The sequence below is a fragment of the Lepus europaeus genome, chromosome 4, assembly GCF_033115175.1.
Source record: "Lepus europaeus isolate LE1 chromosome 4, mLepTim1.pri, whole genome shotgun sequence".
In the NCBI taxonomy this organism is placed as follows: domain Eukaryota; kingdom Metazoa; phylum Chordata; class Mammalia; order Lagomorpha; family Leporidae; genus Lepus; species Lepus europaeus.
In genome coordinates, this window is record NC_084830.1 from 108,072,596 (window position 1) to 108,097,911 (window position 25,316).

The 25,316-nt window shown below is 56.1% G+C and overlaps 1 protein-coding gene across 3 annotated transcripts in view; it reads right to left on the reverse strand.

Annotated features, from left to right (window-relative positions):
* The window catches only part of ERGIC1 (endoplasmic reticulum-golgi intermediate compartment 1), a 109,874-nt gene that overhangs the window by 18,845 nt on the left and 65,713 nt on the right, over positions 1–25,316 (reverse strand). For 2 of the 3 annotated variants that reach the window (XM_062188679.1, XM_062188682.1), the window contains exons 4-7: positions 17,815–17,909; positions 14,354–14,478; positions 8,494–8,634; positions 4,658–4,718 (exon numbers count right to left, since the gene is read on the reverse strand). In XM_062188679.1, coding sequence (XP_062044663.1) covers positions 4,658–4,718; positions 8,494–8,634; positions 14,354–14,478; positions 17,815–17,909 — 422 coding nt within the window. The remainder of the gene's footprint in view (positions 1–4,657; positions 4,719–8,493; positions 8,635–14,353; positions 14,479–17,814; positions 17,910–25,316) is intronic. The other variant, XM_062188680.1, reaches the window with a different exon arrangement.

Below are 25,316 nucleotides of genomic sequence, written 5' to 3' on the forward strand. Positions count from 1 at the left end.
AGCAGGTCGGCGCTCCCCACGGCTCAGCTCTGCCACGTTCCACGGTAGCCCTCTCACCGCTCCTCCTGAGTGGAGGGGGGGTGATGAGGGCATGGGCCGAGCCTTACTCATCCGCGTGTCCCCAGAGCCCCGCGCAGGGCCTGGCACAGAGTGGACGGTGGCAAGCGCTTCCTGGATGAATGAACAGGGGCATGAATGGATGAATCAGCTGCTGATAAGTATGAGGCAAGCGGAATCAGTCAAGCGCTGCCTGGCAAGGTATGACTCCTGCTGGGCCCCTGGGGGGCTAAGAGAGCCCTAGTCCATCTATTATTTTTCCCTTCTCGGCTGTTGAGTCTGGAGACATGGAGGTAAAACACGGGCATTCACTCCTGTGGGTTCCAGTCCTGATCTCACCGGCCAGTCAGTCCTGGGTCCCTGCACACGTGTGCCTTCTGTAAGAAGGGTGGGAGGGAGGGAACACTCCAGGCCCTGGAGCCCCCCCTCCCCCATTGCCTCTTCCTGCCAGCACTGCCTCTCAGGAAGTGGTGACGGGGCTTCCTGAACTGTTCTGAGTGGATTCCTCTGAAGACCCAGAAAAGCTCTGCAGCCCAGGAGCTAAGTCTGTGAAGACCCCGACCCCTCTCTGCTCCCCCTGTGACGGTTCTCAGTGGGGCTCAGACCACCTGCACCTGCTCCCTGGGGAGTCCCACTGGACGGGGTTAGGGTAGGGCTCAGACTCTGCAAACCTCCCTCTCCAATGCCTGTCGCTCTGGGTGACAGACACGGAGGAAAGCAGAAATGGATGTCCTCCCCAAATCACACCTGCAGTGTGTACTTTGAATTTGTACGAAACACAGGTGATCATAAAGGAAAGTCATCCAGGGATGGCTGTGGCTCCTGCTCCCACGTATAAGCCCCGTCTAAGGTGGTTATGCACATTTGTGTAGCCAACAGAATCTCAAGAGAGTCTATTTTCTTGAACTCCACATCCCCAGCATCTAGCACGGTGCCTGACCTACAGGCTCAATCCACGCCTGCCGCCCGACTGTCCCAAGGCTTGGCATGGGACACTTGGCAGCCCCGGTGTCGGTGCCCGTGGCCATGCACGCAACCAACCCCAACGGTGGCTCCACAACATGGTTCCTTGCACTCTCGCTCACTCACAATGACCCAACGGACACAACTTGCCTAGATCTTCATGCCCTCCCCTGATGATCTCCTAGGAGTAGAACAGACGGCTCAGGGCCATGGCCATGCTGGAGGCCTTTGATGCAATCTGTCAAGTGCCCACTGGAGACACCATGCTAAACCCCATCCTCGCGGAGCCCTGGTGAGCTGATTGTTCCTAGAGTCTGCTGGTCCAACCTGGTCCACGTTCCCTTCCCACTGCCTCCATCTCTTCCCACATCTCACAGAGCAACAACTCAAACATAAACAGGGGCTGTACCACGAGCTCCCCGGCTTCAGCAGTTATCAACACACAGCTGCAATCTGCTTTTGTATTTATTTATTTTGATGTAAACTTTAAAAATTTTTATTTTTATTTGAAAGGCAGGAGAGAGAGAGAAAGGGTGGGGGGAGGAGAGAGAAAGAACTTTTACCCTTTGACTCACTCCCCAAATATCTGCATCAGCCAGGCCTGGGCCAGGCCATAGCCAGGAGGCTGGAACTTAGGCTGAGTCTCCCACATGGTGGCGACCATTATCTGCTGCCTCCCACGGTAGGGTCAGCAGGCAGCCAGACAGCAAGCACTCGGAGAGGGCATGCCAGCGCCCCCAAGTGGCGACCTAAACACCGCACCAGACAACCACTTCTGCATCTGTAAACCAGCAGTCCACATCAATGGGGCTTAGAGGAGTGAAATGCCTCTGCTGAGACTGTGGAACGGGGTCCCGGAGTTCAAGGTCCTCATCGCCACACTGCTGCCACCCGGCAGCGCAGTGGCCTCCAGAGCATGATGGCTGATCCTCTCTCCCCAGGGGTCCTACGCCTGCTACACACTGGACACTGGGCTGGTCCGGGGACAGAGCTGAGGGCGAGGCAGCGTACCTGAGCTCATGGAGCTTATGTCTTGGTTGGAGCGACAGCTCAGAGCAACAGAGACACGTGCTAGGGAGGAGACAGGGTTCTCAGGAAGGTGGGCAGGAGGGCTTCTCCGAGGTGGTGGCATTTGCGCTAAGACCTGAATGACAAGCAGCAGTGTCCACAGGGAGACTGGGGGCTGGAGGCCTGGTGGAGGCTGGAGCTTGGGGCTGCAGAGCCAGCTCTCCCACCTGGGCTGGCCGGAGGCTGATCGCACGCGTTTTCCCTTCCACTTAAGCCAGCCTGAGATAGCTTTCATGGCGAGCCCCAGAGCAGGTGAGGTCTCTGTCCACACCCTTTACCTGCTCTCATGCTCAGGGGCATTTGTAGCTCGAAGCTCACCCAGCAGGAGGCACTGAGCAGCGTGTCTGGCTGCGAGTGTACGTGGATACTCTGGGACAGCTCACTGCCCTTCCAGGAACCACAAGGACAGCTCCACCATGGGACAGTCACTCTCTTGCTCACTGCCAGACATTCGCATTCAAACAAGGGGGCGTGGCTCATCAGTGGCGAGAAACTGCGCAGCCTCCTCACTGCGGGGACAGCAGCAGGGAAGGGCACGGAGCCAGCTGGAAAGGAACTGGGTATGGCGCAGGGCAGACACCGTGTGCGTCCGATGAACGACTACACGGGGAGAAGTTGGGATGGTCTCACGGGCAAGATAATGACTGCCTAAAGCACGCTGAGCTGCCAGGTGGGCAACTGTGTGGCCTTGACACCTGCCAAGTACAAACTGTGCCGTGATGGGCACGGCGACCTACACTGCCACCTGCAACGCCAGCATCCCATGTGAGCGCTGCTTCGAGACTCGGCTGCTCTGCTTCTGATCCAGCTCCCTGCTAATGCACCTGGGAAGGCAGCAGAAGATGGGCCTAGTGCTTGAGACCCCTGCCTCCGACATGGAGACCTGGACGGAGTTCTAGGCTCCTGGCTTCAACCTGGCCTAGCCCTGGCCATTGTAGCCATTTGGGGAGTGAACCAGCACATGGAAGATTGATCTCTCTTTCTCAGCTTTATAAACAAATAAATAACAAAAATAGAAAAAATAGAACAATAAATAAAGAAAAATAAAGTAACCTGCTGTGATATAAGAGTGCTAAACCATGGGGCCAGCACTGGGTAAGTGGGATTAAGCTGCCACCTGAGTACCAGCATCCCCTATGGGCATAGGTTCAAGTCCTGACTATTCCACTTCCGATCCAGCTCCCTGCTAATGCACCTGGGAAAGCAGTGGAAGATGGTCCAAGTGCTTGGGACCTTGCACCCATGTGGGAGACCTGAGAGAAGCTCCTGGCTCCTGGCATTGGCTTGGCCCAGCCCTGGCTGTTGCAGCCATTTGGGAAGTAAACCAGCAAATGGAAGGTTTCTCTGTTTCTAACTCTGCTGTTCAAATAAATAAAATAAATAGTTTTTTAAAAAAGATTTATTTATTTGAAAGGCAGAGTTACAGACAGGCAGAGGCAGAGGCAGAGAGAGAGAGAGAAAGTCTTCTATCTGCTGGTTCACTCCCCAATGGCTGCCAACAGCTGGAGCTCAACTGATCTGAAGCCAGGAGCCAGGAGCTTCTTCTGGGTCTCCTATGGGAGTGCAGGTGCCCAAGGACTTGGGCCATCTTCTGATGCTTTCCAGCAGGCCACAGCAGAGAGCTGGATGGGAAGTAGAGCAACCGGGACTCAAACCGGCGCCCATATGGGATGCTAGCGCTGCAGGCTCTGGCTTTACCCGCTAGGCCACAGTGCCGGCCCCTAACTTATACATATTTTAATAAAAGAATGCCAATGACACAAGGCCAAGGGAAGCTGCCCTCTGGGCCCTGGAGAATGAAGATGCCTCTGCACAAGGGTTTCACAAGGATGCAGAGAAGCACCGTCAGGTGTCTGGGGGGGGGGGGGGTCACAGAGGGGAGTTCTGCCTGCATTCCTGACCATGGAAACTGTCAAGAGGAGCTCTGAGGAGGGGAAGTGAGCATGAGTGAGGAAGCAGGCAAAGTGACGCAAGCTGGGCGGCAGGACCCATCTGGGGGGGGGGGGTATGCCTGAGCAGCGAAGGCCTCCCAGGCCACGCACATGTGTGTACGTACTTGCCATGCACGTGCAGGGGAACATGCACACCTGCACAGACATCCTTCTGCAGGGACATGACCTTGTCTCTAAACTGGGCTGAGGGGCCAAGAGCCAAGGAGGGAGAGGACTCTGGGAGCGAACGCCCACATGCGGGAGGAGAGGCGGGTGGGGAGGCAGCTGGGTGGGCACCCCTGCCTGGGCTACCTGCAGCCTGGTTCTCAGGGTGCATGTGACTTGGAGCCAGCACGGACTCTGCTGTGTCATCACTTCCTGTGGGGTCACAGGTGATCACGTCAGCTCAGCTGTGCCGTGGCAGTAAGGCCAAGGCTAGTAATGGCCGTGGCTCATAGTCGTCCAGTGCGGGGGTGCACCTAGGCTGCCATGAGCTGATGGCCTTCCCTTTCCCCACCTCCCTCACAGGCCAGGCATGCGACGGGTGGCTCACCTTGACCACCTGCTGAGCAGGACCTAGCCCCTTCCCACCCACCCACCGTGGGCAGCCTGGGAAGCCGCATGGCAGAGGCACTTACGGTTGGAGGTGAGCCTGTCTGCTCCCCCAAGAGCGTTGAAGGCTCCATGGACATTCTGGACCTGTGGAGAAAACACGGTGAGGTCACTTCCAGGCCCAGCCCTGGCCGTGGGGACTAGACAGGTACCACTGGTTGACTGTCTCATAGAGAAGTTATAGGGCATAAGAGACAACACCGCCAGACTAAAGTTTGCTTCCATCCTGAGCACCTGCCATGCATCGCTCCGTCCTGGCCACTTTCTGTTGTCTTATTTGATGCCCTTATTGATGGAACATTGGGCCCATTTTACAGATGAGCAAACCAAGGCTTGGAGAGGCCTGGAGTTCAGCACCTGGGAAGTGGCTGAGACAAACTCGGCATTTGGGTCTGACTCCAAGATTGAATTCTTTCCACTGAGCTCTGTGGGAAATTTAGGCAAAGGGAGGTTGTGGGTCCCAGGCTGCTCCTCTGGAGACCAGTAGTGGGCAAGAGACCACCCCCACAGCAGCTAGTGGGAGCTGCTTGGGGGGGGGTGTGTCCTCAACCAGTTCATGGAAAATACACATTTTGAAAACCTATGCATGGATTTCACAATTTTTACACCAAAGTAAACTTACTTTAAATTCCATTTCACCAACTTTTTGAAGCTCATGGCATGGAGCTGAAAGCCACATCCCCTCTCTTTTTGGAGGACCTGGAGTGTGGTACCATGGGCCCAGTTAATATTACATGAGCCACCCTGGAAGACTTCCTGCAGGAAGTGACACTGAGATCTGGAGGAAAGCAGGAAGCTAATCAGACAAGCCACGCAGGCAAAGGTCTGAACCCAGAGGCTCTGAGTCAGAGACTCAGGAGACCCCAGGGAGGAAAGAGGGGGGATCAGACAGGTAGGAGGGGATAGGCTCTGGCTGAAGGGACACTGCAGGGGTGACCTGACCGGGCATCCGGTCTCAGGTGGGTGATGTATACTGAGAACTCTCCCAGCAAGCCCAAGGAAAACAGCCTCTGTCCTTCCAACGCCCTGGGACTGTGTAGCCCAGGAACACTGGCTCCCAGGAGCATCATGGCTACACAGACCAGAGTGCCAGGACATTCCCTCCCATCCCCTGATCTCACACCTCCCATCACCTGATCAACACGTCTTCCCCTTTGGACTGGGTGCACTGCACAGGCAGGGCCCTCGCTTGCCCTCACCAGTATGTGCAAGGCCCAGCACAGAGTAGGTGCTCATAAAAATGTACCAAGTGGACGGAGGGACGATGGGTGGAAGGCCGAGCCCTACCTAAGGTCTGAAACTCAAAGAAACAATCAGACATCCTCTAGAGAAACAACAAAGCATGGGGCCGTGGCTGCCTTCCTCTGCCCCCAGCTCCCCGTCCCTCCTCTGGCAGGTGCTTCTGTGCCTTGAGCCGGCTCCCAGGAGCCCTCCTCCATCTCATGCACAGAACACTCAAGACACCTGCTGCTCTGCCTTTCTGAAAGCAACCTGAAGCATCGTTGGGTGTGGCACAGGAGGGGTGGGGGCTGCTGTTTGCACCCCCCCCCCCAGTCTGGGACTCATTTCCCTGGCCCATGCCTGGCCAAATCCTCTCTGTCCTTGATGGACTGGCTGAGCTGTCGCCTCTTCCGGGAGCCCCCCTCGATCTCCCGGGGTAAGGGGTGCTCCCCTGCCAACATCATCGTGCAGAGTCCTGTGCCTCTCCTGCTCCGAACCACCTGAAACCTGAGTGCTCTATGCTCCGTGCTCTCGTGTCTGCTTCCATTCTGCCTCTTCTTCCCTGGGGCAGGAGGGGGACCTTGTTTCTTAATTCAGCACCATGACTCCAGGGCCTGGCCCGGAGCACAGCACCCTGGATGTGGTGATGACTACACGACCACACAGGAAGACCAGGGCCAGGCACACAGAGCTCCTTACAACCTGGGTGACCCTGGACGAATGTCAGAATTTCTCAGATCCTCCAGGGGCGGGCATCGCCTACAGCTCTGCTCCCAGGTGAGAAAGTGGCCCACAGCCGGAAGCTGTCCCAAGGTTCCTGTGTGGAAGGCAGATTCCAGTGGTGCCACTCATGCGCTGTGTGCCCTCGGGTGTGTGACTCTGAGCCTCGGTTTCCCCATGTGCACATTGGAGGGTATGGCCAGGAAATCCAGAATCTCACAAAGCAAGGCTTGGGTCAGGATCCAGGGGCTCCAATCCCAGCAAGAAGGCCCAGAGCTATTATGGCCCCTCTGATCCTCCATTTCTTTTTTGCTAAAAAAGGGTGTAATGGAATTTACCTTCAGAATTTACCTGCTGAGCGGGATGGAGAGGCGAGAGAACCAACCCCCTGCCCAAAGCTAGCAGGAAACAGACAGTAAAAGTTTAGTCCCTTGCAGTCAGCACTGTGGCTCTGCGGGTTAAGTGCCCACTTGTGACGTTGGCATCCCACTCTGGAGGGCTGTTTTGCTTCCGATCCGGCTTCTTGTTAATGTGCCTGGGAAGGCAGAGGAAGATGGCCTAGGTGCTTGGGCCCCTGCACCTCACTTGAGAGACCTGGCTGTTGCAGTCATCTGGGGAGTGAACCAGCAGAGGGAAGGTCTAAATCTTTCCACACCCTCTCACCAATCCCACCTTTCAATAAATCAATCATTAAGAGAGTCTGGTTCCTTTACTGTGTGATTACAGCAATGGGCCCAGAGACCTGTTGCATGGGCAGGAAACTCTCAGCCGCACCTGCCAGGTGGCCACCCTGGGCACAAGGACCCTCAAGAGCTGATTTCTGCATCAGTGAGCCCGAGCTGCAAGGCAGCCAGGGGCTGCCGGTGCCCCCCGAATTTCAAGTGTTGGGGGCTTAATCCCCAAAGTTATATGTTAATGGCATTGGAGAGGTGGGATTTCAGGAAGGTGACTGGGGGCCACAAGGGCTCTGCCTGCACAACCTGGTGAGTCCACCCACGGACTCATGGGTTAAGGAGCTGCCACGGGAGCAGCTCTCGGGCTCGCTCTCTGCCCTCTGCCACGTGAGGAAGCAGCAGGAGGTCCTCACCAACACCATGCTCCTGGGCTTCCCAGCCTGCAGAACCTGGAGTGAAACAAACTCCGTGCTTTATTTATTTGAGAGGACAGAGAAACACAGGGAGAGAGAGACAGACAGACGGGAAGAGCTCCTACCTATTGGCTTACTCCCCAGATGCCCTCAGTGGCTGGGCCGGGGCCGGGCTGAAGCCTGAAGCCAGGAACTCGTTCCAGGTCTCTTGCGTGGGGTGGCAGGAACTCAACCACTTTGAATCATCACCTGCTGCCACCCAGGGTCTGCATTACCAGGAAGTTGGCACAAGGAGCCAGAGCCAGGTATCAAACCCAGCCACTTGGGCAGACGTGAGATAGGGGTGTCCTATTGGTGCCTCGCGTGCAAGGCTCAATGCCTGCTCAGTTAACTCTATTCTTGATCAGTTTCTAGCAGTCGGTGGCACTGTCACAGCAACAGAAAGCAAACTAAGATGGGGAGCAGGCTGGACTCTGGAATCAGACACACCTGCTGAGGTCCCTGGATAAATGCTAGTGGGGTGCTCCCACCCACCTCTTGAGGCTGTACCTGCACAGAAAAAGCAGGGGCATTTGGAACTTTCTCATTAAATACAAGTCCTTTGCCAGCCCCGGGCCCCAGGTCTCAGCCCAAGCCTGTGAGCCTGGCGCATGGCCAAGAAAATGTCAGCCACACTCAGATGTAATGCCAAGGAGGAGAGGCCCCGTGTCGAACCTCAACATGCAGCAGCCCCTGAGGGAGGCAGCTCCATGTGCAGAGAGGTCAGAGGGTACCTGGTGACACAGCCCTGGCACACCAACCCCGGCCACACCACTGCAAGTGTCCCCTGCTCACCTGTAACGTGTCCCCGAAGGAGAGCTTGTGGATGACATGTGTCATGTCCGGATTCTGTGGCTGGGCCGTGGCACTGTGCGTGGACACGTGGAAGTTGCCAGGGACCTGGGGAGGGGACGCAGGCATCAGGAGTCTGGTTGGCTGTTCCGGAACACAGGGGCTGTATGAGCCAGGCATGGGACAGGCCCTGGAGTCAGCCCCACTTCGGTCTGGAACCTGCTGGGGTCATTTATAACAGTGCGACTTTTGAGAAGTCGCGTCCCCTTGCTCGGCCTCAGGGTGCTCATCTGTAGAATGGGATGGGGGCACTCACAGCAGCTGCTCGAGGGAGGGTGTACAAGAGGCGCCCGCCAGGCAGGCACTAAGCTAGGCCTCGAAGTGGCAGCGGCTCCCCAGCAGCCCCAGTGGGTTCTGGGCTGGGAACCCCATGAGCACCTGATCCCCGTTCCCCTACACCCCTCCCTGCTGTCTCATCCGGACTCTGGTCTTGTCTGTCTACGTGAGAAGGGAATCTGCCTTCTTCCCAGATCCCGGCCCAGGGCAGGTGCTGGAGACTGGATGAATGATTGACACCTTGACACCTGACGGTTCCCATTTTCCAGGGAAGGACACCGAGGGTCAGAGCAATGCAGGAACTCGGGAAGGTCCCGTGTCGACAGCTGCTGGCGTTTTGGACGCACCCTCCTTCCCACTGGACACCACCTGGCTCGGCAGCCCTTGAGGAGGTGCTGGGTCTGGAGAGATGACCCAGACGGCAGCCTGCCCTGGCCGAGCCTCCGGCCTGCTGTGATATACACTCGGACCACAAGACCCTGCAGGATGAGGTGCCGCACAGGAACAGACAGGGAAGGCCCCTGGCACGGCTGGCAGTGTGGGATGTGTCCAGGGAGGGCTTCCTGGGGAAAGTGTCCTTGTACTAAGGGCTGCATTACTGAGGAAGAGAGGGCAAGGCATCTGGGCAGAAGGCTTAACAGGAACCAGGGTGGGGATCAGAGGCCACCCAGCACGCATGTGTGTGTCCAGGGGGATGAGAGAAGCTTAGTACCGCCGAGCGGTGAGCAGCAGGAAATAGAAGCACAAGAGAGAGGTGGGGCCATCTGCCAAAGACCCCAAAGTCACACCCCGATGAGCTCAGGGTTTGTCTCACTCCAGCTCAACAAATGTGGAGTGAGCTGCACAGAGGCAGGCTCCCGACACAAAGCGGAGGAATTCCGGACACGGAGGTGTGAAGCTGACAGGCCCTGCTCCGGCCTCAGCCAGCTCGGCCTCAGCCAGCTCGCAGTCAGGTGCAGAAGGCACAGCGCACTGGGTCTTGGGAAGGGGGCGGGGGAGAACAACTGTTTGGCAAGATCGCTGTGCCTCGGCTTCCCCATCAGCAATGTGGGGATGGTAATCAGAAGGTCCCCCGGAGGACTGGACAAGGTGGTCAGCTGGCAGCTGGTACGAGGTCCGGTTTGCAGGATGCACACGCTGTCAGCAGAAGAGAACAACACAGACGCGGGTCCCGCACGAGGGAGGCCTGCACTGCTGAAAACAAACTCAGCTTCATCGGCACCGGCGTAAAGGGCACTGGATGTATTCCCATGAGGCAGCCGCAACCCACGCCTGTGTTGCCTACTGACCCTGGAAGTAAGAAAGCCCAGCACCCAAACTGCCAGAGCTCCATGCGGGGCCACGGGTGGACTTCAGCACCGGGTGCGGGGCCCGGGCCTCTCAGCCCATGGTGCAGCGAGCCTGGAAGCCTGGCGCCCGAGCATCTGCTTGCCGGCGGGGGCCCGCGAGACGGTGACTCAGTAACCCACACCCGCTGCACACCAAAGCCATCACAGGTGGCTGAGTCATGCCGGCACCCGCCGGGCTGAAGAAAGAAAAGACGACAGTTTGAGAGCCTGTGACTTAGGAACCTACGTCAGCAGCTCTGCCCAATTTTAAAAATACATAGCAGGAGCTGGGTGCCACGCCCCCCCCCCCCCCCCCCCAGCCTGCCAGGTCACTGCAGGGTGTCAGCCAGGGCTGCCGGTGCAGCTGGAAACATGGGAACTCTGACACCTGGCTGCGGGCTGACTTCCTGAGGGACAGACAAGGTGGCCACGGGCAGATCTAAGCCTGATGGGGCGTGCAGCTGCTGGCCACAGCGCAGTTTCTCACGCTGCCTACCTGAGCGCCCTCGCTACTCAGCTCCTTGAAGGAATGGATGCTTAATGAGGGAGAGCAGGTGGACTGGCAGGCTCCTACCCATGGGTGAGCAGCAGCTCCTCAGGAGGATGGGGTACAAAGCAGACCAGAGTGTGGAGATGGGGCCAAGAGCCTGGGCCCACCACCAAGCACACCCACCCATCTGTGCTGGGCCCAGGCCTCTGCCTGCCTTCTACTCTGAGGCCACCCCTGCAACGGTGGCCTGGATTGCACCCCCTCTTTGCTTCCCCAGGGCGTGGCTCCCACAGCAGCCTCAGCCTCTCCCATGACCAGCTCTCCCCAGCTCCTCCTCTGCAGCTAAGAGCTGAGAGGCCCATCCTGGTGTCATCCTCCTCTGGGACATGTTCTTGTCCAGATTCCAGGGGCTGCCTGGCCCTTTTCCCACTGCGACCCTGACAGCTTCTGCTTGTGCCTGCATGAGCCCCCCCCCCCCACCCCCCCCCCCCCCCGCTCATAAATGACGGAATGCTCCAGCAATTACTCCTCTGAGTGTACTTCTCTCAAGACCTTATCTTCTCCACGTTTTCCCTGCCACGGGTGACTCTGCCAGCCTGCTGACATCTATGTTGTAACTGCTTAAAATGTGTTCAATGCCTAAAATGCACAGGATTGCAGCCGAAAGAAATGGTACTTCAACCACAATTAAAACATTAAAAAAAAAAAAAAAAAAAAAAAGCACTTGAGCATGTTTCGTCCGTAATGCTTCAAATAACAGGGCCCAGGGGTGAGGGTCACGTGATTCCCGTAAGTCACCTGTGACGATGGTAATGTGACGGCAACACCAGCACCTGCTACTGGTGACAGGTGCAGGCACTGCTTTGGCCACTACGGTTTCCTGCCTCTGTTCACTGCAGAAGAGGACGCTGAATCCGAGTTAGAGCTTCATAAAAATAAAGATATATTTTTTCCCCCTCCAGCTTCAGGCACCCGTTGAGTTCAATCTGCATTCCCTAGGGGGTGTCTGCGGGCCCCAGCTTTAAATTTTTTTTTTTTTTTTGACAGGCAGAGTGGACAGCGAGAGAGAAAGAGAGACAGAGAGAAAGGTCTTCCTTTGCCGTTGGTTCACCCTCCGGCGCACCACACTGATCCGAAGGCAGGAGCCAGGTGCTTCTCCTGGTCTCCCATGGGGTGCAGGGCCCAAGCACTTGGGCCATCCTCCACTGCCCTCCGGGGCCATAGCAGAGAGCTGGCCTGGAAGAGGGGCAACCGGGACAGAATCCGGCGCCCTGACCAGGACTAGACCCTGGTATGCTGGCGCCGCTTGAGCCACGGTGCCGGCCCGTGGGCCCCAGCTTTAGCACGAGGCTCTGCAACCCTCTCTCCAGGTAACCTGCTTAGACCAACAGTCCTCAGATTGTGGAGGCATCAGACCTGGGGGAGGGGCTTGTCATGGTACAGCTTCAGGTCAGCATGGGGCCTGAGAATCAGCATTGCTAGCAAGCTCCTGGGTGGTGCCGAGGCTGTGGGTCCTGGAGCCCCACTTGCAGCGACCTGCCCGGATCTATTTCCTGAAGACTCCCACATCCACCTGTGCAGTCCGGAACTCTCCTGAGCTCCTAACACCTCCCACGTCCACCTTCTTGTCTCCCTGGAGATACCTCATGGGAATCCCAAATGACGCCAGAGCTGAACTATTTGGCCCTGGCCCCGCCTCCTCCCCCCGCACAATTCAAACCTTCCCAAGCTTCCCCATCCAGGATTCGGGCCCACCTGGCTACCTCGATTGGACTCCAGGCTCGCTGTCACCCCCACATCTAACACACTGCTGAGTCTCATTGACTTCACGGCCCTGATCTGACCACACCTCCCCAGCTCCACTGCTACAACCAATGGCCATGACCTCCGCTTTCGGCCCCTCTGGTTCCTGACACACAGTAGCCAGTGTGACCCCTCCAGGGTTGTGCTGCCCAGCAGAATACCCCGCAGGGCCAGAAATACTCTGGCTCTGTGCCGGGGACCAGGGTGGCTGTGAGCCATGGGTGGCTACTGAGCACCAGCCTTGTGGCTACTGAGGGACTGAGTTTTACATTTTACTGAATTTTACCTGATGTAAACCTAAATAGCCTGATGTGACCAATGGCTACCGTACTGGAGACTTCAGCTCTAAAGCATCAATCTCATTACATTGCTTCCCCTGCTCAAAACCCTCAGAGAAGGGGACTGGCATTGTGGCACAGCAGGTTAAACTGCCGCCTGTGACACCAGATCCCATACCAGAGCCCTGGTTCGAGTCCCAGCTGCACCACTTTCAATCCAGCTTCCTGTTAATGCACCTGGGAAAGGCAGCAGAAGATGGCCCAAGTGCCTGGGTCCCTGCCAGCCTCATGGGAGATCGGGATGGGTCTCCTGGATCCTGCCCTTGGCCCGGCCTAGATCTAGGCCATTTGGAAAATGAACCAGTGGAAGGAAGACCTCCTTCTCTCCTCTCTCCATGTCATTCTTTCAAATAGAGAATTTAATAATAAAATTTAAAAAAACCCTCTGAGGGCCTCCCTTCATCACAACCACCACCACCACCACCACGTCCTGATAACAGGGCAGGGCTAAGACTCTGAGCAGCTGATCTGCAGAGAGCCTCTGGAACCACATCTCCTGGCACCCAGCCCTGCAGCGTGGGGCAGGGGGCCGTCCCACCCCAACCAAGGCTGGCTAGGGACTCACTCCAAACGCAGCGGAAGTGGCGTTCGCCCTGTTCCAGCCAAACCTTCAAGGGGCCTCGCGCTCCGTGCTGTAGCACCGCAGAAGCCTAGGCTACTGTGTAAGAAGTGCAAGGGAGGGCGCGTGCCCTGGCCAAAGAGGCCACTGCTCCTCGGCACCAGGTCACTGTCACCGGGGAGTGTAAGAGCCAGAAGTCTGGACTCCCAATCTCTTAATATTGGCTCTGATGTGTTTCAGTGTGGCCAGGCAAATGCCAACTTGTCTCTGGGCCCGTGAGTGTGCAAGCTCTTGTTGAGAGGAATGGTGTGTCTGGGAAAATGACACTCCTCCGCGGCTGCAGCCCAGCAGGGCCAGCACACACGGAACAATCCCCACCGCTCCCACCATGGGGCTGGGCCCTTCCAAGTGCCCTGCCCTCGCGGCCAGCTGGCCTCTGAAGCTCTTTGCCTAGGGACAAAACTGCAGCAGCTCCTGAACAGCGCTCTGCAGCTGACACGGCCACTTCCAAACCCGGCCCATCTCACGCCACCCTCCGCTCAGGTCCTCACACAGCATGTGGCACCCCCTGAAATGCTCCTGTACAGACCGTCTGTGTCCCTCGGGAAGCTCCACCGGCCCAGAAACGGCACCCACTGTTAACAGCACCGACTCACAGCCTGGAACTCACTCACTGACAGCTGGCTGAATGAGTGTGCACTGGTTTCTTCCATCCTTGCACACATGCCTCTGTGAAGTCCGGGGGATCGTTATACCACTCTCATTCCAGCCTCATCCTAAAGGTGTGAAGCCTGGCCAAGCAGCGGGTAGAGCTGGCCACTGAGCCCAGGGCTGAGGACAGCAAATCAGTCTTCTCATCGCCCAGCCCCCAGCAGCTTCCGGCACCCAGGAGCTGGAGCCCCTCCTGAGGTTCTCAGCTTGCAGTGACCCCATGGGGGGTTGGAGGGTGCACAGGGCGAGGCAAGACAGGGAGATGGGGAGCACAGGGGCCCGGGTGGGGTCTCCGTACCTTGTTGATGCTGAACTGGCCCTCAAAGCGGCAGCCTGCCCCGTTGTTCAGAGGGATCTTCATGGAGTTGTCGATGTGGCCCACCTCATGCCTGCCCATCTCATCCTGGATGTCGAGCCCAACCACTGCGGGAGGCACCGAGAGGAGAGTCACATGCACGCAGGGGAGCCAGGGAGCCCCTTTCATTGGTCCCCTCCAGGGCCTGGGGGCCAAAGCCACTGCAAGGGAAGTCAGCCAGCAGAGGGGAGGAGGCTCAGATGAGAGGGAGCACCCCCCAAACATTCCCATGCCCATGGCAAGGCCATCAGGCTCCTGCCACTGCCTGCAGCTGGCGAGGAAGAGGGGGAGAGAGCTGGGGGCAGGGGACAGCCCATGGCTGTCAGGGGCCAGGGATTGAGGACCACAGGGTGCTGAATGTGAGGCTAAAAGGGGGCAGTGGATGGGAGGGCTAAAGAGGGGGACCATGGTTGTCTGAGTCCTGAGTCTGTATTTTACCAGCTTTGTGACCATGGCTCAGATACTTAGAACTCTCAATGCCTCAGTCTTTCTCTATAAAATGGGGACAATAGAGGGTGGCATTGTGGTATAGCAGGTTAAGCCATCATCCACTTGTGCTCCAGCTCAAGTCCCAGCTGCTCCACTTCTGATCCAGCTCTCTGCTAATGCGCCTGGGAAAGCAGGAGAAGGTGGCCTGAGTGCTCGGGGCCCTGCATCCATGTGAGATGGAAGATCCCGCCACCTCACATCTATAACTCTGCCTTTCAAATACATTTCTAAAGAATCAGGATGATCACTACTGAACCTTTCCTGAAAGATTATGAGGATCAAAAGGATAACTGGTACAGAGAGTGCTCCAAGGGGCCAGCGCTGTGGCGTAGTGGGCTAAGCCTCCGCCTGAGGCGTTGGCATCCCATGTGGGTGCCAGTTTGAGTCCCGGCTGTTCCTCTTCTGATCCAGCTCTCTGCTATGGCCTGGGAAAGCAGTAGATGGCGGCCCAAGTCCTTGGGCCCCTGCACCCACATGCTGTTGTGGTCATTTGGGGTGTGAACCAACAGATGGAAGACACAGCTCTCTCTCTCACTCTCTCTCACTCTGCTTTCAAATAAATAATTTTTTTTAAAAGATGGTGTTGGATTTCCACAGTGCCTTTGCATATCCTCCCACATACCTTAAATCCTCTAGAGAACTCTTAACACTTTATACAACATAAAGAGTGGCTCTTGGCTGGCGCTGTGGCTTAACAGGCTAATCCTCCGCCTTGCGGCGCCGGCACACCAGGTTCTAGTCCCTGTCGGGGCGCTGGATTCTGTCCTGGTTGCCCCTCTTCCAGGCCAGCTCTCTGCTATGGCCTGGGAGTGCAGTGGAGGATGGCCCAAGTGCTTGGGCACTGCACCCGCATGGGAGACCAGGAGAAGCACCTGGCTCCTGCCTTCGGATCAGCGCGGTGTGCCGGCCATTGGAGGGTGAACCAATGGCAAAAAGGAAGACCTTTCTCTCTGTCTCTCTCTCTCTCACTATCCACTCTGCCTGTCAAAAAAAAAAAAAAAAAAAGAGTGGCTCTGCTGTGTGATTTAGGAAATAAGGCAAGGACAAGTCTCATAGAGACACACATTTTCCCCCCATTTTCCTGCAGTTGGCTGAATGTGTGGGTTTGTCGCATTCAGACACACACAGAGGTGGGCAGGGGGACAGCGTGCTGGAGCAACCAGAGGGAACTGGAAAGAGGCTCTTTACTTCTTCAAAACTTTTTTCTCTAGGTGATTGGTATTTTGAGGGTATGTCATTTTTTTAAAAATAAAACTATATTCCTGTATCAGTTGTGTAATACAGAGGGTTATTTTTAAACGCAGGAGGTGAGACCCTCCACGCAGCAGGCGCTCAGCCGTGTTTGGACAGGCACAGCAAGGCAGGCCCACTGGGCAGGATGATGTCACCACGTCAACAGACACCGTCGCCGGGGTGGGGCTGCGGGCGAGTTCTTCTCTCCACGGCTCTGAGTTTTCCAGGGGTCCAGTGATGACCAAGCAGTTTGTTCCACAATAAAAACGGGAAGTTCTTTTTTAAAGAGAAGCCAGGGTTCTGGGCTCCAGTGGGAGCTGCCGGAGTCCAGGCTGTGGCCCTGCAGGGCGGGCTGGGCATGGGGGCAGCAGGGCAGAGGGCCTGGGCCGCTGTCTGAAGCTGGGACAGAGCCTGGAACCACATCCCTTCCCTCTCCTCCCCAGCTGGTCCCAGTCCTCTGGCCTAAGAAATTCCTTGCCCCAGAGACATGATCAAACAAATGTGAATCTGTCAACGTGAAGTAATTTTTTGAAAAAAATTTTGAAAAACAAATAAAACTGACCTATTTCAACAGGTCCCCTGGCGCGGGGTGCACTGTGGGTTCAGAACTGTGACGTAATTCTCACCAGAAGCGGCACCAGGCAGGACCCTCTCCACACTCCTGGCTAGAGGCCACCCAGGGTTCTGCCCTCAGCTGTGTCCTTTAATGGAGGGGGGAGGGAAGACGGGCCGCAATCCTCTGGGTGGACGGACAGTCGGAACCCCGGTCCACTCACAAACAAGTCCAGGGACCACCTTGTCAGAGTCCTCTGATACCTTTCGGCAGAAGGTAAGTCCACTTTGCACTTTGCAGGGGAGAAGACGGGCTCAGAGAGGTCACCTTAGCACAGGCCACACTTCTAGTGAGCAAAGGAGCCGGGATGTGGCTCTAAACCTCACTTGCAATCAGTTTTGTTTCACGGAAGCAAAAATAAATTCATTTAGCCATTCTCTTGGCTAAAATAACAACAAGAGTGAAGCGAAAAGCAAGTTCCCTGACTCTGCTCAGCCACATACAAGCTGCTGGAGCCTGCCCCGACCTGGAGGGTGGCAGCGTACCCAGCCGGCTGCTAGCCGCTCAGAGCTGCACCCTCCTCCGGACGACTGCTCTTGGCCAACAAGTGTCCCTCTCTTGAGCTCATAGGGACTCTGACACCTGCCTGTGGCCGTGAGCCAGTGACACGGCCTCACTGCTGCTGGGTGGGACCACGTCGATGGTGTCACTCACCCTCCACAGCACCCTGTGCCGTCCGGCCAACAGTGGACACCAGCTGAACACACAGCTCCACTCGCCCTCTGCCTTGCCTCGCACCCTTACTCCCTGACAGCCTACTCCTTGAAGCAGATCACTCGCACAGCAAACTCAGGGTCTGCTTCTCAGAAACACGCCAGGAGATGCCCACCTCCAGCTCTGCAGAGGTGCCCCAGGGGTCGTTTCCTGTGTCTCTGACCTCAGAGAACCTCCAAGGGCCTGCACGCTGGATCACTCTCCCCCGAAGCAGCGAGGGGCTCTCCTGAGCCATTCTTGCAGCCTGCCCTGCTCACCCAGCTTGCCCTGGAGCCCCCACCACGTGTGCACACCCCGACCTGCCCAAAGCAGCCGTCTCGCCAAAGCAGGGGGCTATCTGGGAGGGGATACTCACATTCACAGTGTAAATTGGGTAAACTGAGGTTCAAACTGACGTCAATCTTGCCCCCGCTGTCCTTGTCTGGGTCATCGACGTACAGCTCATTCACACTGAGGGAGAGACAAGTATAGAAGCCTTGGTTGACACAGAGACGGCAATCCCAGCTGCAGGTCACAGCCAGAGGCCCCTGCGCTTGGGAACCCAGTCTCCTGACCAGGCAGAGCGTGCGCAGGCTCAGGAGCAAGGAGCAAGGCCCCCAGCTCACCGGGGCCCTCCAAACGCTCTCTGGGCAGGGCAGCTGCTTGGAGGGCACAGAGAGTGGGATGGTGGCAAAAGCACATCATTTGGAGCAGATTGAAATTCAAATCCTGGCTTCTGGCACCTCCTACGGTCAGCTCTGTGACTTCTGTCAAACAGTAACAACATCAACACTACTAACGGGGTGGTCTGAACACTAGAATGAGGAACGGAGGTCGTGGGCACACGGTACCTACTGCTCCCCGTCTTGAGATTCCTCCCAGCCAACTGGGAGGTCAGGAAGTCCCTGGTACTCATCCTCACAAAGCCCTAGGGCTGACCACACTGCTGTGCTGGTGTCCTGTGGCTGCTGCACCGAAGCACCACGTCAGCAGTGCCAAACGGCATGCATTTACCAGCTTAGAGTTTTGGAGGCCAGAAGCGGGAATGGCTCTGCAGGGCTGCGTTCCTTCTGGAGGTGCCTGGCACAGTCAGCTTCCTCACCTAGGCTTGGGGCCCCTTCTGCCACCTGTCGGTCGACAGCAAGGTATCTTCTCTCCTCGCTGACCTGCCTTCCTCTTAGAACGCATGTGATTCCTTCCCTCCCTCCCTCCCTCCCTCCCTTCTTTTATTTATTTATTTGAAAGGCAGAGCTACATAGAGAGGCAGACAGAGAAAGAGAGAGGGAGATCTTCCATCTGCTAGCTCACTTGCCAAACAGCCACAACAGCCAGGGCTGAGTCAGACCAAAGCCAGGAGCCTGAAACTCCATCCGGGTCTTGCACATGAGTGGCAGGAACCCAAGCACTTGGGCCATCCTCCACTGCTTTCCCAGGCACAGCAGCCGGGAGCTGGATCAGAAGTGGAGCAGCTGAGACGGGAAAGGGCTCTCATATGGGATGCCGGCACTGCAGGTGGCAGCTTTAACCTTCTGTGCCACAACGCCGGCCCCAGCTTTTGTGATCTCTTCGGCTCAACTAGATTACTCACAACCATCTCTCCTTCTAGACGTTCCCAATATAGTCACACTTGCGAAGTTTCTTTTGCACCTAAAGTTGCACAGTCTGGGGCCGCCACCTGTGATGCCACATCTCATATAGGCACTGCTTTGTGTTCTAGCTGCTTCACTTCTGGTCCAGCTCCCTGCCAATGGCCTGGAAAAAGCAGCGGAAGATGGTCCAAGTGTTTGGGACCCTGTGGCCCACATGGAAGACTCAGATGAAGCTCTTGGCTCCTGGCTTCAGCCTGGTCCAGCCCTGGCCATTGTGGCCATCTGGGGAGTAAATCTCTCTCTCTCTCTACACACACACACATATATCTGACTTCCAAATAAACAATTAGTTAATTAATTAAAAAAAATAAAGTTGGCCCAGTGCTGTGGTGTAGCAGATAAAGCTGTTGCCTGGACAGCTGGCAACCCATATGGGTGCCGGTTCTAGTCCCAGCTACTCCTCTTCCAATCCAGCTCTCTGCAATGGCCTGGGAAAGCAGAAGTGTTTGGGTTCCTGCACCCATGTGGGAGATGCGGAAGAAGTTCCTGGCTCCTGGCTTCAGATCAGCTCAGCTCTGGCCATTGCAGCCACCTGGGTAGTGGACCAGCAGATGAAAGACTTTTCTGTCTCTCCCTCTCACTGTCTGTAGCTCTACTTTTCAAATAAATAAATAAAAATCTTTAAAAAAAGAAAAAAAAAGTCAGGGTTGGCATTGCGGCATAGCAAGGCAGGCATCCCATATAGGTGCCAGTTTTAAGACCTGGCTGCTCCACTTCTGATTCAGCTCTCTGCTAATGGTCTGGGAAAGCAGTGGAGGATGGACCAAGTTCTTGGACCCCTGCACCCATATGGGAGACCTGAAAGAAGCTCCAGGCTCCTGGTTTTGGCCAGCCCTAGCTGTTAGGGCCATTTGGGGAGTAAACCAGTGGGATGGAAGATCTCTCCCTATCTGTGTCTCTCTCTCTCACTCTCTGCGACTCTTTCAAATAAATAAATAAATCTTTAAAAAAAAGTTGCAGGTCACAATTGCAGGGACAGGGATGGAGAAACCGTGGGGGGTCGGGAGGTCACTATTCTGTTGACCCAAATGGCCAGAAGTGGGGCCCCATAGACAGCCACGTCAGCTTGCTGTCAGGGCCAGCAGCATCATGTAGGGATCTGATCGCCACACACGTTTGCTCAACAAACACTTCCTGGGCACCCACCACTCGTCAGGTGCTGGAAAAGTCGATGAGCCAGACAGACGTGGACTCTGCTTGCATCAAGTGTACAGACGTGAGGACCAGACATCACTCACCTCCTAAGTAAATACGCTGCCACCAACGATGATGAGTGCTTTGTCGGGAAATGATGGCTGTGGGGTGTCATGGGAGGACTTCAGGGGGACAGACCTCTGGGGAGAGCTGGCCAGGAGGGCTCTGCGGAGCCATGCACTGCGCTCTGGGGCACAAGAGGCCCCAGGTGCTGTCCCGGCAGAGGGGAGGGAGCATCCTGATAGCAAAGGCCTGGACGTGGGGGTGAGCGTGGCTCATCTGGGGAACTGAGTGAAGCTCGCTCTGGTTGCGACAGCAGGGAAGTGTGGTGTGTGAGGCAGTCAGAATGGGCTGACGCTGAGTGTAGCATCATTGTCCCAAGAAGGACCGCCTGCAGGAGCTGGCGGGGAGGAGGCTTTACCTGCTGTGGCGAGGCAGCCTGTCCCAGCGTAGTGGGCATCGAGAGAAAGCTGGGTTGCAAGATACAGCACTGGGGAGACGGGATTTGCTGACAGAGAGTAGGCGATGGGCGGTCTCAGGATGGCCCTGTTTCTTTCCAGACCCATTGGCTGGGCTGGGAGGCCTTGCAAGGGGAGTGGGACTGGTAAAGAGGGAGTGGTGCCAAGTTCCAGGGGCCATGTCAGCTCGAGGAGCCCTGGACATTTGAGCTGCCCAGTGGATGTGGGCCAGCAGCATAGAACTCACTCCTGACTCCTCCCGGGGAGGGGGACAACAGGGTCAGGTGCTGGAGGCAACAGGGCTGTGTCACAGAGAGGGGAACAGGCACAGGGTGGGGGGGGGGCACTGGCCAACAATCACAAGTCACCATTAGACAGGTGCTCTGCCCAGGCCAGCTGAGCAAAGTGGGTAATCACACATGGTATCTGCCCAGCAAGCACAAAGGCAGGGTTTTAAATGTCTTCACCACAAGGAACTGATACAGATTTGAGTCAACGGATATGCAAGTTCACCTGATTTGCTCATTCCCCCATGTCTGCCTGCCCTGAGGCACCACACTGTACCCTTAAATATGCCCAATTATGATTTGTCAATTAAAAGTAAATCAGAACTTCTGAGGCCACTTAGGTACTGTCCATAGCTGTGAAACAAAGGATGGGGCAGGCACTTGGCTCAGGGGACAAGACGCCCACATCCCACTCCTACGGCAGTGTCTGGGCTTGAGTCCCAGCACCTCTGCTTCAGACCCAGTTCCTGCTAATGCCTCCCTGGGAGGCAGCAGCGATGGCTCACGCACTAGGGTTCCTGGCACCCATGGCCCAGGCCCAGTGGCAGTTGTCAGGGAGTGAACCAGCAGATGGGGGAATCTCTGCCTCTCTCTCTCTCTCTCTCTTTTTTTTTTTAAAGATTTATTTTATTTATTTGAAAACCAGAGTTACAGAGAGAGGTAGAGACAGAGAGAGAGAGAGAGAGGTCTTCCATCCGCCGGTCCACTCCCCAGATGGCTGCAATGGCCAGAGCTGGGCCGATCTGAAGCCAGGAGCCAGGAGCTTCTTCTGGGTCTCCCATGCAGGTGCAGGGGCCCAAGGACGTGGACCATCTTCCACTGCTTTCCCAGGCCATAGCAGAGAGCTGGATCAGAAGTAGTGCAGCTGGGACTAGAACCAGCACCCATATGGGATACCGGTGCTTCAGGCCAGGGCTTTAACCTGCTGTACCACAGCACCAGCCCCTCTGCCTCTTTCTTTCAAACAATTAACTCCACCAAACCATCAATAACAGAGGACTGCCTACTCTGAACAAGTAGATTCTATGAGAACCTTGTGAATGGCCACATCCTTGGGAAAGAACAAGCAAGGGAGCTTTGCTCTTCCTCGGACCTCATCTTTGTGTCCTGACACCCGGGGTAACAGAGCTGGTGCCCAGTTAACCAGGAATGGAGGATTCAGAAGACAGCCAGGGCTGCTTCCTCATGGGGCTCCCCACGGGTGTTCCCAGAAACACGAGAGCTCCAGGTGTGGCTTAGCCTTCAGACGACTGAAGTCCCTTAAGGTGTGGGTAGGGGGGGGGGGAGTGCTATCCGAGGAGGCCTACTGTGCACATTCATGTGTACCATCTGCACCTGTGAAATGTTCTGATCCTTACTTTATGCTTCAATTTTTATTCATTTGTTTGAGAGGCACAGAGGGGGAAGACAGAGAATGACTGGGCTCCCATCCGCTGGTTCACTCCCCAGCTCACTGAGCTGGGGACAAAGCCAGGAGCTGGGAACTGAATTCAGGTCTCCCAAATGAGGGGCAGAAGCTCGACTACTTGCACCATCACCTGCCGCCTTCCAGATGTGCACTGGCAGGAAGCTGGGATCAGGAGCGGAGCCAGGATTCAAACCCAGGTACTCTGATTCGGGATGTGGGTGTCCCAGGCAAGTGTCTTAACTGCTGTGCCAAACACCAGCTCCCTGATCCTTACTTTAAATTCAGGACACGGAGGCTCAGAGAGCCTGCAAGGTCACACAGCAGGAAACATCCAAGAATCCAGAATCTCAACCAGGCCTGTCTCATACCTGAGCCCCAGGTTCCCATAGCTCACACAACATCCCCTTCTCCTCTCTGCCAGGGTGAAGGGAGAAGGCCAAGGGTGCAGGGAGGGGAGAGAAGAGAGAGGGAACATGAACAGCAGACGAGGCAGTGGGAGAGGGGTGAGCTGTGTCCCGGGGAGTTGGCTCTCTCTGCACTCCAAGGAATCGCCCCTTTGGCCTTCAGCCTTAACGCTCAGCTCCAGGGGCTGCCCAGTAATGGACCTGCTGGGGGATTAACACAAAGGTCTTGGAGCAGAGGGAGAGCCCCGTGGGAGAGCCTCTTCCTAAAGCTGCTCACCTCCCCACTTTGGCGAGGCTGGGGAACTGTGTGATGATGTCACCCCTAGCAATTCTGGGGAAGTGGCCTCAGCCAAGAGTGAGGTGAATCCCAGGTGTGGCACCAAAGTGAGCTCACCCACTAGGCCCCAGGGGCCCCTCCCAGGCATGTGCCCTGTCTTCTGAAAGTCTTAAGACGTGAATAACCAGAGAGGCCGGGCCCCTGGGGCAGGAGCACCCTGAGAACAAAGGGGCCACGGGGCTTCGGGCCAGGCTGATTACGTAAGGCCAGGGCCAGCTGCAGGACAGACACGGCTGAATCACCTGGGCAGCTGCTGATGAGGTCAGCGTGGCGCCTGCCCACTGCCACCCCTTGGAGCGCCACCACGGCTGAGCGGCTTCATTGTCTGGGGCTGCACTGGCTTTCTGAGGCCACCGGAAGTCAGCTCACCAGGAGAAAAATGAATGCTTCTTGTAGATTTGCTGCAGGCGGTGACTCTCGGGCACCCCATTCCCCCTCTAAGTGGCTGGGGCCATGGACAGGGCCATAAGGGCAGTGGCACACCGATATGGGCTCACCTCCTGGCCCTGCCACTTAGAAGCCAAGGCGCCCGGGGCAAGCGGCCTCACCTCTCTGAGCCTCCGCTTCCTCATCTGTAAACCGGAGTGGCAGAACCTGTGGGAGCACAAGGAGGGGCCCCAGGGGCACGGCTGGCCTCCATCGCGGTGCCGGCTACTCAGGTGCATACTCACTGGGCCTGTGTGCTTTTCCTGTGTAGCTAAGTGAGGACACCCCCCAAAGGGGGAGGGCAACAGCTTGAGGGCTCTGGTCACCTCACAGAGCCCACTGCAGGATGGGTGGGGAAGCCATGCACTGCCCAGGGCAGGAGTGCAAGTGTGAGTGTGAGAGTGCATGTGAGTGAATATGTGTGAGTGTGTGAGGGTGTGAGTGTACGAATATGAATGTATATGAGTGTGGTGTGAGTGCTTATGTGCATGTGTGTACATGAGTGTGATGTGCCAGTGTATGAATATATATAAGTGTGCTATGAGTACATGTATGTATGTGAGTGCTGATGTGTATGTGTGTATATGAGTGCACTTGTGTATGTGTGAGTGTGTGAATGAGTGCATGTATGTATGAGCGTGAGTGCCTACAGGTGTAAGTGTACAAGAGTGTGAGTGCATATGTGCATGTGTGAGTATATGACTAGAAATGCATGAGTGTGGTTTGAGTGCACATATGTATGAGTGTGAGTGCCTATGTGTGTGCATAAGTGCAAGTGCACATGTGTATGTGTGAATGTGTGTGAATGTGTGTGAGTGTGGTGAGTGCACATATGTATCTGAGTGCTTGTGTATGAGTGTGATTGGTGTGTGAGTGCACATGTAAGTGCAGGACTACAAATGTATGTGTATGAGTGCACGTATGAATGAATGTGAGTGCTTATGTATGTATGAATGTAATTTGTGAGCATACATGAGTGTGAGTGCATGTGTATGTGTGAGTGCATGACTACAAATGTGTGAGTGTGGTTTGAGTGCATGTATGTACGAGTATGTCTGTGTGTATGAGTGTGATGAGTGTACATGAGTGCACATATATTGTGAGTGTATGTGTATATAGTGTGGTCTGAGTGCACATGAGAGTGTGTATGTGTGAAAATCCATGTGTGAGTGCTATTCATTTCTCTCAAGGGCCTCCCATGGCCATTCTCAGTAAAGAAAGTACAGCACAAGGGGGGGCGTGCGGGCTGCAAGGGAGGGTCCCAGCTCCACCCCGGCCTTGTCACCTCCTGGTCGACAGCGTCTGGCACAGGGCTTCACTTTCACTGGCCTCAGCCCCCCACCCCCGATGGCCGATGTAAAACGGGGAGAAGTCGAGTGGTTGTGACCAGATTACAGAGAACAAAGGTGCTGAGCAGAGTCGCAGTAAACGGTACGTGCTCAATCACTGTCCACGCCGGCTGTCATTACTGGCACTGATGCGTACTGAGCTGACGAGAGCAGGAGTACCAATAGTCTCGCCTCAGAGCCCTGCGAGGAGTCACTGTGTCAGTGGGTGTCAGCTGCCAAGGGCCCCACAACAGCAGACGCCCCGGACTGTGTACCCAGCCCGCTCCAGGGACCGTGCTGAGGCTCACAGCAAGGCGGTGTGCACCGGGGGACCGTTTCCTTGTCACACTGATGACACACAGCTCAGAGGAGGACGAACGACCGGCC